Below are 12,157 nucleotides of genomic sequence, written 5' to 3'. Positions count from 1 at the left end.
CACTGCAGTTTTGTGCGCTCTGAAACCTGGAGTCCACGCTTCACAGGGAGATGTGACGCCCTGCAGATCGTATGTGAAGTTTGTGCCTGTGGGCATTTTCTGGAGAGCTCTGTATGCCAGGATCAGGCCCAGTGCTTGCTTTGGTGTGGGTGTTTAGAATGAATTAATTTCTGTATTGTGGCATAAGTTTTATAGCTGTGCTGTCTTGGATGACACTCCGCGAGATGTTCAAAGCTGGGTATGTTGTGGGTACTTTATTAAATCTATTTTCTAACCTAGATGAGCATTTGGTCATACATTCCTTTAACGTTTTCCAGCTTTTTGTTGTCTAACTAGAGGTTATAGAATTGCAGGCCTCTGTTCTCCTTGCTCTTTGTGTTAATGCAGGTTCATGGTTGTTCCTGGAAGATATCTCAACCATTCCCTTAGGAACTTCCTCAGCTCACTTTCCAGGGGAGGGTGCTGGCTTTCTGACTCTGGGCCATTGTCAGAGGGGGGTGTCTCCCCTGCCCCTAGCTTGGTGGTGGCTAAAGTCAGTGGCTCCCCATTTTACTGGCCATACAGAATGGCTGCTCTTCAGGCTCTGCTGGGGAGTGCTGTTTGGAAGTCTTTGCCATTCTGTATTTATCAAAAACTGAAAGAAACAATATAGATGGGGCTTTTCCAGAGATACATCATCTATTCATTCTTCAGAAGTGCCATTCTGTCATAGGACCTTACGAGAATCTGATGGAATAGGGTCTTATTCCAGAATGTAATTTATTATTATTAATAGCAAAAAATAGCTCCAGTTGCTCACTTATGTAACAGGTATTGTTCTAACCCTGTTGTAGGTATTAACCTTTATGGGTATGAACTTAATGCTTGCAGCAACACTTTGAGGAAGGTACTGTTACACGCACGCATGCGTGTGCGCACGCGCACACACACACACTTTTTTAATTTATTTTTTAAACTGTTTCTATTTTTGTATATGTAGAACACACAAGCCTAGAGAGGTTAGCCTTAGGTCACAGAGCCGGTGAGCAGAGGAGCCAGTGTTTGGCCAGGCAGCTGAGAGCGTGAAGCCTTAGCCACTATGCTCTGTTCTTTCCCCATCTCTGAACACTGTGCATTTTAACCAACAGTTTGTTCAAGCCCATATGAGGTTCAGGACCTTTTTGGATACTCCCAAGATTTGCCTGGGTTAAAACAGGCTCGGAGAACTGACTGCCTGACCAGAACATGTTGGCTCTGGAGAGGCTTGCCTCAACTGAACTGTCCTTTGGACCCCAGAAGCAGCAGCCTCCTAGAAGGACTGTCTCAGTCCTCCCACCACCATAACCGAGTTCCACAGGCTGGGGACTTAGACAACAGAAACTTACTCTTCACAGTTCTAGAGGCCAGAAGTGTAGGATCTTGGTGTCAGCAGGTTGAGTTCCCTCTCAGGCACATGATAGGAGACTGTTCTGTCCTCTCCTTAGTGTGTAGGTGGCCATCCTCCCCTGTGTCTTAGCGTGTTGCCTTCCTTCTGGGCGTATGCCTTGGTGGCCCAGTTTTCCCTTTGTGAAAGGAAACCAGTCTCACTGGATCAGGGCCCCCTTTCCTCCTAATGAGTACAGGTAAGGTCACATTCTGAGACCCTTAGGGTTAGGACTTAATGTATGAATTTGAGGGGACACACACACTTCAACCCACAACAAGGACCCACGGGAAAATTCTGGTCTTTACATTAAGAATTGTGTTCTCCAGAGCAATTAGTTTGCTTTAAAATTTTTTTGAAAACTGAGACTCACGGGACTGATCATGTTCTGTCTGCATGTGGGCTGTATTAAAGCATAGAGCCAAATGTGGCTCTCCCTTAGTGAGTATATAGGATTGCAAGCTATGTATATTTTGGCTTTAATTATTTTGGGGGGCCATTTATCTAATTCTTCACCTTCTAATTATGTTAACTTGTAGCACTTATGTGTAACCTGAGAAGCCACATTAATTTATCTTAGGAGCAGTGAGCTATATAATTAAACCAGGAACTTTATTTTTATTTCTTCCTTTCTCCTGTTTTTCCTGGCTGTCCTTTTGCTAATTCCCTTCCTGTCCTGTCCCAGGTTGGTTTTAGAGTGCCTTCTAATATTCAAAGTTAGACCTTCCTGGAAGGCTTGCTTAAAATGGGAAATGTCATTTGGAAAGCTTTGGTTTTTATTCTCTTTTTTGAAGACCTCTTTCCTCCTGTAGGGAAAATCTTTAAGTGTCATTTGTGGAGCCCTTTCCTGGCTCCGTGACTTTGAGCAGAAGAAACATCAAGAAGAGGCACGTCTCCTTAAAGCTGGAACTACTCCCCTAAACGATGGGAAGGAGCAGCCCCCACCTCTCTCTGCCTCCTGCAAAAGGACCCCAGACACCCTGAGCCCTGCGGGAGAGCCTGACTGGGTGACTCAGTTTGTGCAGAAGAAAGAAGAAAGGGACCTGGTAGACCGACTGAAGGTGAGCTGGGGGGGCACAGAAGATGGGTGCCATCCAGGAACCAGGCCTGGGTGGTAATTTGGGGTTGATGCCGGGAGTTAGTGTGTCCTGTGCCTTTGCAGCGCCTTCCTGAGCCAGTGCTGTGCCTGAGCCGTCTTTTTAAAGCTGATGTCAATAGGCCTTCTTTAGACAGGTGTTGATGGTTCCATGCATTACCCACCTGGGAAAGGAGCCTCGCCATTGCCATTGGCAGTGCTGTTTAGTGGCTTCAAACTCCATTAAGGGAATGAATTTGAGTGTGTAGACCTCAAGGTTGTGGGGCAGTGGCCGGGGGTAGGGGTTGTGTGTGTGCTGCCATCCCTGGAATGTGTTGGCCACAGAAGAGAGAAATGGCCTATGTGCAGAGGCCCTCGGCTGAGCTCCAGACTCTAGAAGAAGGCCATGGTTCTGGACTTCTGCAGGAGTTTCCTTTCTGGCTTCTTCACCCCCTAGGAGGAGCAGGTCAGGAGAAAGAAGCGGGAGGAACGCCTGCAGCAGATGCGTCACAACGCACAGCTCAAGTATGCAGCCAAGCGTGTGGTAAGTGTCTTCTGCGGGGGTGGCAGGGATGGTGCGCAGGCACCATCATGCCGCGTGGGGCCTCATGGTGTCACTCTCTTGGGTGAGTGGCCAGGGCCTTCATCTTCTGGCCCTGATTCCTGCTGGCTAAGTTCTCACTGACCCTAGCTGCAGCTGGAGCTGAGGTATTGATACCTGGGCTGTAGACACCGATAGGAAAGCGAGAGGCCTGTGGGAATGGCAGCGTGCATGCTGTGAGCCTGTGTTGTCCTCAGTTGTCACCACTCTGAGGCAGACTCAGGGCAGCCAGGGGGCACTGGTATTGAGATTCCTTTCTCTCCTGCTTGCAATGCTCCTACGCAGAGACAGGAGGAAGAAGAAATGGAGCGTCTCCTCCGCCTCAGCAGGGAGATGCTTGCGGCAGGAACCGGGGCCAAGCCACTAGAGCAGCTGGCATCTGGGGAGGAGGAGCTGGTCCTTGCCGAGTATGAGAGCGATGAGGAGAAGGGAGCGCCTAGCGGGTAAGGTTGTGCTTCTCCTTCACCCACCGCCCCTTCCCCGGTCTACCCCGGGGCTCCCAGGGACACCCCTCCTATGTCCAAAGAGAGACAGGCTGCTTTGTCCCTCACAGGGCATCCGAAGGACCTGCTTGCAGCCAGGCTCCTCCTGAGTGTGCATAAATGGTGGGGATGTGGCCCCCAGTCTTTTTCCTCTGCTGGCACTGGCTTCCTGTGTAGGAACTCCGTGACCATCATGACATGTGTGTCTCCCAGTCGCACCCAGCAAGGGGCTGTGTCTTAGCTGAGGCCAAAGGGCTAGGAAGCAAAGGAGCAGGGACTTGCACTCAGATGGGCTGGCTCTAGACTGGTTCTAGAGCTCTTTGCTCCCACATGACGTAAACTATCAACGTATTGTTTCCTGAGTTGTCTTTTCCACCGTCTGGCTTCCATCTGGGCATCTGATTTGTGAGTAGTAAGCTGCTGGGTGGAGTAGAAGATGCTGAAGATGACAGCAAGGCTGTCAGGAGGTCACACTGCCCCTCGTGGGAGGCTCCTTTTTCATCCATGCTTCAGTTAGACAAGTGACCTTTGAGGGTTTGGTGTAGGTGGGGCGTGGTTCCAGATGCCAGGTATGATGGACATGACCCCTGCCCTGGGAAAGCTGTGTGTGGTTGGGGGGTGGGGGTGTTGGGATAGATACACAGACCGTAACTGTGTGAAATGAGCACGTTTGCCTGTGAGGAAAATAAAACCGGTTGCAGTGGGTAGAGCATGGGATTGCACTTCTAGGTGAAGCTAGGAGAGGCCTCCAGGGAGGTGAAGAAGGGTGAGAAAGAGCTGTGGGAGGACCTGGGAGGAGAACCCCAGTCAGAGGCCTGCTGGTGCCCTGGTCTGGAAAGGGGACCAGGTTTGGTGGGTTTGAGGGACCCACAGAAGACTCTGGGGCTGAGCTAAGAGTGAAGGAGGGAGAGGGGGAAAGAAGGGGCAGCCATCTGTTTGGGCCTGGTACTTCCCCTGAGGATTCTGGGTGTTTTTCTCATGTGGCCCGAGTAATGGGGTTTGGGCATTAGGAAGGGCATTAAGGTCATTTTGATATCAGTGGCTCTTTCCCCAAGGCATAGGTGCCCCTAGGGGTCATTCCTTTTAGGCTCCCAGCTTAGAGGGGCGTTTCCTGCTCCTCTAAAGGGAACTCCAACTTCCATGTGTCCCACGTTGTCATTGATGCTGTGGCCACTGTGTCTGCCTAGAGCATAGCTCCGGGGTCTGAGACTTTCTGTGACTGGTAACAGAGAAAACCTTCACAGCCTGTCTGCAGCGCACCTTCTCACTTCACCCACCTTCTCACTTCACCCGCAGATGCTTAGTGTCCTGGCTGCCCGGACTTCTGCTCCCTCAGCCTTAGTGAGATAGAATTGGGATGTAATGTTGCGTGAGTTTAAGATGCATATCTTTGATTTGATACACCTGCAAAATGCCCGTCATGATAAAGGCAGTTAACAAATCCATCCCCTCATGTATGTAATGTTTCTTTAAACAGGTGCTCCCCTGGCACCTGCCTGTGTAGGAGTACACAGTATAGTGTTAACGGCAGTCCTCATTCTGGGATCCTGGAACTTAGTTATCTTATAATGGTCTCTACCCTTTGACTGCCTTCACCCCACTCCTCAGCCCTTACCAGTCTACTCTCTGTTTCTAGGAGTTTGGTTTTTTAGATCCCACATGTGAGATGACACAAGACTTGTCTTTCTCTGACTTAACATCACTTAGTGTAATACCCTTAGGGTTCATCTGTATTGTCACAAATGGCAGAATTTCCTTCCTTTTTATGGCTGAATATTTTCTCTCTGTGTGAGTGTGTGACATGTTTTTATCCATTCATCTGTCAGTGGATACTTGGGTTGTTTTCATTGTTTTCTTTAGTGCTGCAGTGAACATGAGGGTACAGGAATCTCCTTGAGATAATGGATTTCATTTCCTTCGGATATATACCTGGAAGTGGGATTACTGGATCATACAGTACTTACTGTTTTTAATATTTTGAGGAATGGCCAAGCTGTTTTTCAGCTCTTTTCTAGAGAGTGGCTGCACCAGTTTACATTCCTGCCCATAGAGTACAGGGTTCCCTTTTCTCCACATTCTTACCGACACTTATCCTTTTTGTTTTTTTAAGATTTGTTATTTGAGAGTGCACACACACATGCCTGTTTTTTTTTTTTTTTAATAAGATTTATTTATTTATTCATTCAGAGAGAGCGAGAGAGAGGAAGAGGGAGAGGCAGGCCCCATGCAGGAAGCCCGATGTGGGACTCGACCCTGGGTCTCCAGGATCACACCCCAGGCTGCAGGCGGCGCTAAACCGCTGCGCCACCAGAGCTGCCCACACACGCCTATTTGCACACAAGCACACAAGCGGGGTTGGGGCGGGAGAGAGAGAAGCAGGCTTCCCACTAACCAGGGAGCCCAACATGGAGCTCGATCCCAGGACCCTGAGATCATGGCCAACCAACTGAGCCACCTAAGTGCCCCTGGCCAACCCTTATCTTTTTTTTTTATTGCAACCATTGTAACGGATAGGTTTCCATGGGGGATCAGTGACGTTGAACATTTTTTTCATGTACCTGTTGGCCATTCGTATGTCTTTGGGAGAATATCTATTCAGTTCCTCTGCCCATTTTATCAGATTATTTGTTTTTTAGTGTTGAACTGTAGAAGTTCCTTTTACATTTTGGATATGAACCCCTTATTAGGTGGTTTGCGAATGTTTTCTCCCATTTCTTGGTTGCTATTCCATTTTGTTGACTGTTTCTTTTGCGAGTGCAGAAGCTTTTCAGTTTGACATGATCCCGCTTGTTTATTTTTGCTTTTGTTGCTTGTACTTCTGATGTCATGCCCAAAAAAATCACTGTGAAGACCAATGTCATGAAGCTTTTTCCTTATGTCTTATCTAGGAGTTTTATGATTTTAGGTCTTACATGTAGGATTATAAACCATTTTGAGTTAGTTTTTGTTATCGGTATAGCGTAGGGGTTCTGTCTCATTCTTGTGCATGTGATTGTGCAGTGTCCCCAGCACCAAATTGAAGAGCCTATCTTTTCCTCCCTGAGTATTCCTGGCTCCCTCGTCAAGGTACATACTACTTTACTGTACCTGCATGGCTTCATTTCTGGGCTCTGTTCTTTTCCATTGGCCTTACATGTCTGTTTTTATGGTAGTACCATCCTGGTGTGATTACCATACTGTTTTCATGCCAGTACTGTATTGTTTTGATTGTCATACTGTCTGAAATCAGGGAGTGCCTTCAGCTTTGTTCTTTCTCAGGATTGCTTTGGCTATTTGGGGTCTTTTGTGTTCCATATGATTTGGGGGATTTTTCTTTATATCTGTAAAAAATATCATTGGAGGGATCCCTGGGTGGCGCAGCGGTTTAGCGCCTGCCTTTGGCCCAGGGCGCGATCCTGGAGACCCGGGATCGAGTCCCACGTCGGGCTCCTGGTGCATGGAGCCTGCTTCTCCCTCTACCTGTGTCTCTGCCCCTCTCTCTCTCTCTCTCTCTCTCTCTCTATGACTATCATAAATAAATAAAAATTAAAAAAATAAAAAAATAAAACATTTAAAAAAATATCATTGGAATCATGATAAGGGATTACATTGATCTATAGATGGCTTTCAGTAGTATGGACATTTTAGCAGCATTAAATTGACCTGTGAACATGGGATATTCTGCTATTTGTGTCGTCTTCAGTTTCTTTCATCAGAGTCTCGTAGTTTGGAGTGTACAAGTTTTTATCTCCTTGGTTAAACCAGTTCCTAAGTATTTTTTTGGTTTTGCTGCCACTGTAAATTAGACTGTTTTCTTTATTTCTGTCTCAGTTAATTGTTAGTATGCAGAAATGAAATTGATTTCTTTGTGTTGATTTTGTACCTGTAACTTCACTGAATTTGTTAATTAGTCCTAACAGTTTTTTGGAGCTATCTTCAAGGGTTTCATATGTATAATCGTGTTATTTACTAACAGATAGTTTTGCTTCTTCCTTTCCAGTTTGGATGCTTTTTATTTCTTTTTTTGCCTGATTGGTCTGGTTAGAACTTCCACAGTGTTGAAGAGGTAAAAGTGGGCACCTTGTTTTTAGTCCTTGTCTCAGTGGAAAAGCTTTCATCCTTTCACTGTTGGGTATGTTAGTCCTGTCATAGATGGCCTTTGTTAGGTCGAGGTATGTTCTTTCTGTACCTACTATGTCAAGTGTTTTTATCATGAACAGTTGTTTGATTTTGTCATGTGTTTTTTCTATGTCTATTGAGCTGAGCATGTGACTTTTATCATTCTACTGACTGATGTATCACATTTAATAATTTGTGTATGTTGAGCCATCCTGTATTTCAGGGAGGAATCCCACTTGATCATGGGGCATGACCCTTTTAATGTGCTAATGAATTCGGTTTGTGAGTATTTTGTTGAGAGTTTTTGCATGTATTTTCATCAGATATATACCAGCCTGTAGTTTCTCATCTTTGTAGTGTCATTAGGTGGCTTTGGTATCAGGGTAATGCTGGCCTTGTAAAATGAGCTTGGGAGCGTTCCCTCTTTAGTTTTTTGGAAGAGTTTGAGAAGGGTTGGCATCATTTCTTTAAATATTTGATAGAATCTGACAGGGAAATCATCTGGCCCTGGGCTTTTCTTCACTGGTGCTAGAGGCCTGCTCCTTAACCACAGATTTTAGGACCTGGATTAATTAGAACTAATTTCAGTTCAGGGCTGAGATGGCCAGACCTCTTGATGCATCCCACCTCAGGGAGGTAGGAGCAGCATGTGCCCCATAAACCCTTTGCCACCTGCCTTCCAGATTGCTGGCTCACTCTTGTATTTCTCAAGAGCCCCCCTCGGGACAAGAGAAAGCACTTGAGTGGGGTTTGTGAATATTAGAGAAACAAAGTGCTATTTAGGGTCTGGGCCTGAGCCATTATTCCTGTGGATTGACTTCTACAGCTTCTAGTGTCCTGACATTTCAAGAGACTTGGGCCTCTCTGAGAACACAGCCAATTCTGAATAGAACATTTTTGCTCTTCATTTCTTTACACATCCAGCTTCTTACCTAGATCCTATTGAGTTTGCTTACTTTGTGGTAAATAATTTAAATCCAGGCCTTTCAGACAATGCTGACTGAACAATTGTTTATTTATTGACCCGGAAGGCAACCCTATAAATAACTCCTCTTCTGATTGCTCAAGGAAATTGGCATTTCTGCGCCGCCCCCCCCCCCCCCTTTATTTAATTAATTTACCAGGTGATTGAAAAGAGTCCCAGTGCTGGCTCTGCCGGGGGATCGTGTCTGTGAAAGGTTTTGTGTTTTCTGAGGAGCCTGGACTAATCCTGTTGACTAACCGTGCGGCCTTGTAATGCAGGGTTGACATCCCTCCCAGCCCTCAGTGCATGTGGGCTCTTCATGTGTTATTGGGGAGGACAGCCCTGAGGTGCCGAGGAGAGAAGAGGTCTACCTGGTTCTGGGGGACAGCGTCTTTTATTCGGTCAGTTAGTTGGTCGTGACTTTTCTTAGGAAGTATGCATGGAGTTCCTGCTGTGTACCAAGGCCTGGGTGGGACCCCAGCACTCAGAAGCAAGACATCCCCGAGTCCTGCCTTTGGACATGAATCTGGAGGGGTGGGCAGACCAAGAGTAAATGGTTTTTGAATGAGATGGGTATTACAAAGAACAGGTGCAGGGGGCTACAGCATTGTGTCGCGGGCCAGCCAAGCCTCTAGGGGAGGTCAAGGAAGGCTGCCCAGAGGCTGCGGTGTTTATTGGCCATCTCAAGGTTGACAGAGTTGGCTAGGTGAAAGAGGACATGAGGGGAGAGCGCATTCCAGGTAAAGAGAACAGCATATCCAGGGCTCTGAGGTGGTAAAGAGTGAAGTTCTGTGGGGAGCTGAGAGAACTCCAGTTTGCTGGAGAGTGGGCAGTGAGGACAGAGTCAGAGACCGAACCTAGGCTTTGGGAATACTGTGGCCTTGTCTCAATCCCTCCTGAGTGACGGAGGATGGGCTTGGCGTCAGGCCGACGTGTCTTCCTGTTGTGTCTTCCTGACAGCGAGCAGGCACTTGCTTTGGTGAAACTTTGTTGCTGGGATGTGTCTGTCCCCCTCTGGCTCAGAGGTCCAGCCTCAGCTCTGCTGGCCTCCAATGACAGGAATTGCCTCTTATGAGCTTAGGCCCGGGGCTAGTTGCTGGCACATGGTAGCTGCTCAGTTAAGTGTTTTTACTTGACCTGAGTTCCCTGAGAAGACTGTTTTTTTCTGTTATTTTTTTCTGTTATTTTTCTCTCTCAGAGTGGACGAGGATGAGGATGATCCAGAGGAAGAACATGTAACTAAGGTAAGACATTGTGTCCTGGGTATTCTGGGCCTGGTCCTGAGAGCAGGGCTCTGTGTGTCCTCCTAGCTGTTTCTCACTCTTTCATTGCCGAAGAGACTCTAGCTTCCTGACCCTGGGGTTCACCGGACCCAGACCTTGCTTTTGAGGTGCTCACTTGGCAGGCACCTGGACCAGTGGTGTGTCTGTGGGGCGGCAGGGGGTGAGGGCTGGTTGGAGCAAGAGCACCCTGCCCTATGGCTCCCTTATTTGTGTTTTGTTAGCATGGAGTGCTATGAGGTACGTAGAGTTCTGACACCTGTCATGTTTAAAAGCGTGTGGTTTTCATTTGTGTAAGACTTCTGTTGTCTCTCTTTAGGGTAGATATTTCCCCCCTACTTCTCTTCCTCTTTTCTCGCTCTTCTCAGTCTCAGAGGAGCATAGAGCACAGCTCAGCACCCCTCACCCTGTTCAGTGCCGGTTCCCCAAACCCTTTGGGAGGTGTATGTGGGCATCCCACCCCACACACACTCCCCAGAATCTAATCTTTCCCTCTTGGGAACCACAGCTCAGGAAGACAGCCTGTCCTCAGATGACCAGGCCCTGAAAGGGGCTGGGTTAGGGGCCAAAGCAGGACTGAGGGGAGGGGACCTCCATGTTGTGGGTGTTCCCATACACTTCTGGAGCCTAGATGGGGAGAGAGGGACTGCCTGGGCCCAGTGTTAGTAGAGATCTGCTATGGGACATAGTCCCGTTGCTCTAGGTTTGTGTATTTATGGTTGCTCTCCCCACTCCCTCATCCTACGAGGCCATGCATTCCTTGATGTACAGAGAATATTTGGAAGTGTTGTAGTCTCCTCCTTGAAATCCCCTGCCTTTCCTCGGAGCAGATTTACTACTGCAGTCGGACGCACTCCCAGCTGGCTCAGTTTGTGCATGAGGTGCAGAGGAGCCCCTTTGGCAAGGACACCAGGCTTGTCTCCCTCGGCTCTCGGCAGGTACACAGAGGCATTGGGTCTTAGGCCAGGGGGCTGTCCTGCTTCCTTTCCTGGGTGTTTCTAGGCATGGAAAGGTGGTGGGTCCAGGGCAGGCTGCACGGGGGGAGGATTGGCCTCTTCTGGTTCTCGGCAGGGCTGGGCAGGCCCCGGCGGGTTGTTGTATATCATGTAGTCATTGCTGTGCCTCTTTCTTTCTCCTGTCTTCTAGAATCTTTGTGTAAATGAAGATGTGAAAACCCTGGGTTCTGTGCAGCTTATCAATGACCGCTGCATGGAGATGCAGAGAAGCAAACACGGTAGCCACAGTATGTGGAGCTGTGGAAAGAGCCTCTGGGACTCTCATTTAGCCTTGGGGCAGTACTGAGAAGGGATGGGAAGGGAGGCGGTGTGCTGGAAGCAGGCCAGTGACATGGTAGAGAGACAGTTTTCTCAGTGGCTGTGATGGCAGAGCAGACAGCTGGGTCCTTCCTAAAGATCGTCTCCTTGGAAAAAGGTGTTTTGCTTTTTGGGATAGTGGCTAGTCCAGAACCCTGGCTCTAAGATGATTTTATTGGCTTTTTCTAGAGAACACAAAGTTAAATGCCAGAATGGTGTGCTGAGACCATCCTAAGCAGTACTTGGAAGGTTTTATTAGACCCTGCTCTACGGAGTTAGGTCTTGACATCATAGACCCCTTCCTGGCCCCGTGGAAGTTGTCATTCCTTCTGCCTTTGTCCCCTCAGAGAACAGAGCTGAGGAAGAGAAGCCCAAGAGGAGAAGACAGGAGCACCAGGCCGCCTGCCCCTTCTACAACTATGAGCAGCTGCAGCTCCTCCGAGACCAGGTCCTGGTGGGGGTGAAGGACATTGAGCAGTTGGTGGCCCTGGGGAAGGAGGCTCGAGCCTGTCCCTATTATGGGAGCCGGTTTGCCATTCCAGCAGCTCAGGTAAAGAGCCTGGGGGTGTTGGGCAGTAACTCTTGACTCCTACTGTGGCCTCAGCCATGAGGGATTTCCTCATTCCTCTTAATTCAGGAGGATGTCCCTGGCTGTGGTTGGACTGACCACACTGCACCCTGGTGCCCTGTCACCCCCTCTGTCCTGGTGTGTAGGGACGGAGGTGGCCCCAGGTCCCTTCTGGCTCTGGGTTGTAGGAACATTTGGCCTTACTGGGGGCATGAGAAGAGCCAGGAAGTGTACAGTTCTAGTGAAATCAGAATTGGGGGCAGAGCTAAGAGGATGCAGTCAGGGTGGCATGGAACAGAAATATGTTTCCACATGGCCTTTTGGATGAACATCCTGACCTAGGCACCTAGTTACCAGTGTGGGAGGAGACGGTC

At 48.3% G+C, this 12,157-nt stretch overlaps 1 protein-coding gene across 2 annotated transcripts in view; it reads left to right on the top strand.

Annotated features, from left to right (window-relative positions):
- Positions 1 to 12,157, top strand: part of DDX11 (DEAD/H-box helicase 11) — a 36,444-nt gene that overhangs the window by 9,436 nt on the left and 14,851 nt on the right. For both annotated transcript variants that reach the window (XR_005379721.1, XM_038576430.1), the window contains exons 4-10: positions 2,215 to 2,463; positions 2,935 to 3,021; positions 3,364 to 3,521; positions 9,821 to 9,866; positions 10,733 to 10,840; positions 11,049 to 11,145; positions 11,563 to 11,765. Coding sequence is in view for 1 of the 2 variants with exons in the window: in XM_038576430.1 (XP_038432358.1) it covers positions 2,215 to 2,463; positions 2,935 to 3,021; positions 3,364 to 3,521; positions 9,821 to 9,866; positions 10,733 to 10,840; positions 11,049 to 11,145; positions 11,563 to 11,765 (948 nt within the window). In the remaining variant the exon portion in view is untranslated. The remainder of the gene's footprint in view (positions 1 to 2,214; positions 2,464 to 2,934; positions 3,022 to 3,363; positions 3,522 to 9,820; positions 9,867 to 10,732; positions 10,841 to 11,048; positions 11,146 to 11,562; positions 11,766 to 12,157) is intronic.

This window comes from Canis lupus, chromosome 27, assembly GCF_011100685.1.
Source record: "Canis lupus familiaris isolate Mischka breed German Shepherd chromosome 27, alternate assembly UU_Cfam_GSD_1.0, whole genome shotgun sequence".
NCBI lineage: Eukaryota > Metazoa > Chordata > Mammalia > Carnivora > Canidae > Canis > Canis lupus.
The sequence above is the reverse complement of the archived record's forward strand: the minus strand, read 5'-3'. Positions and strand labels throughout refer to the sequence as shown.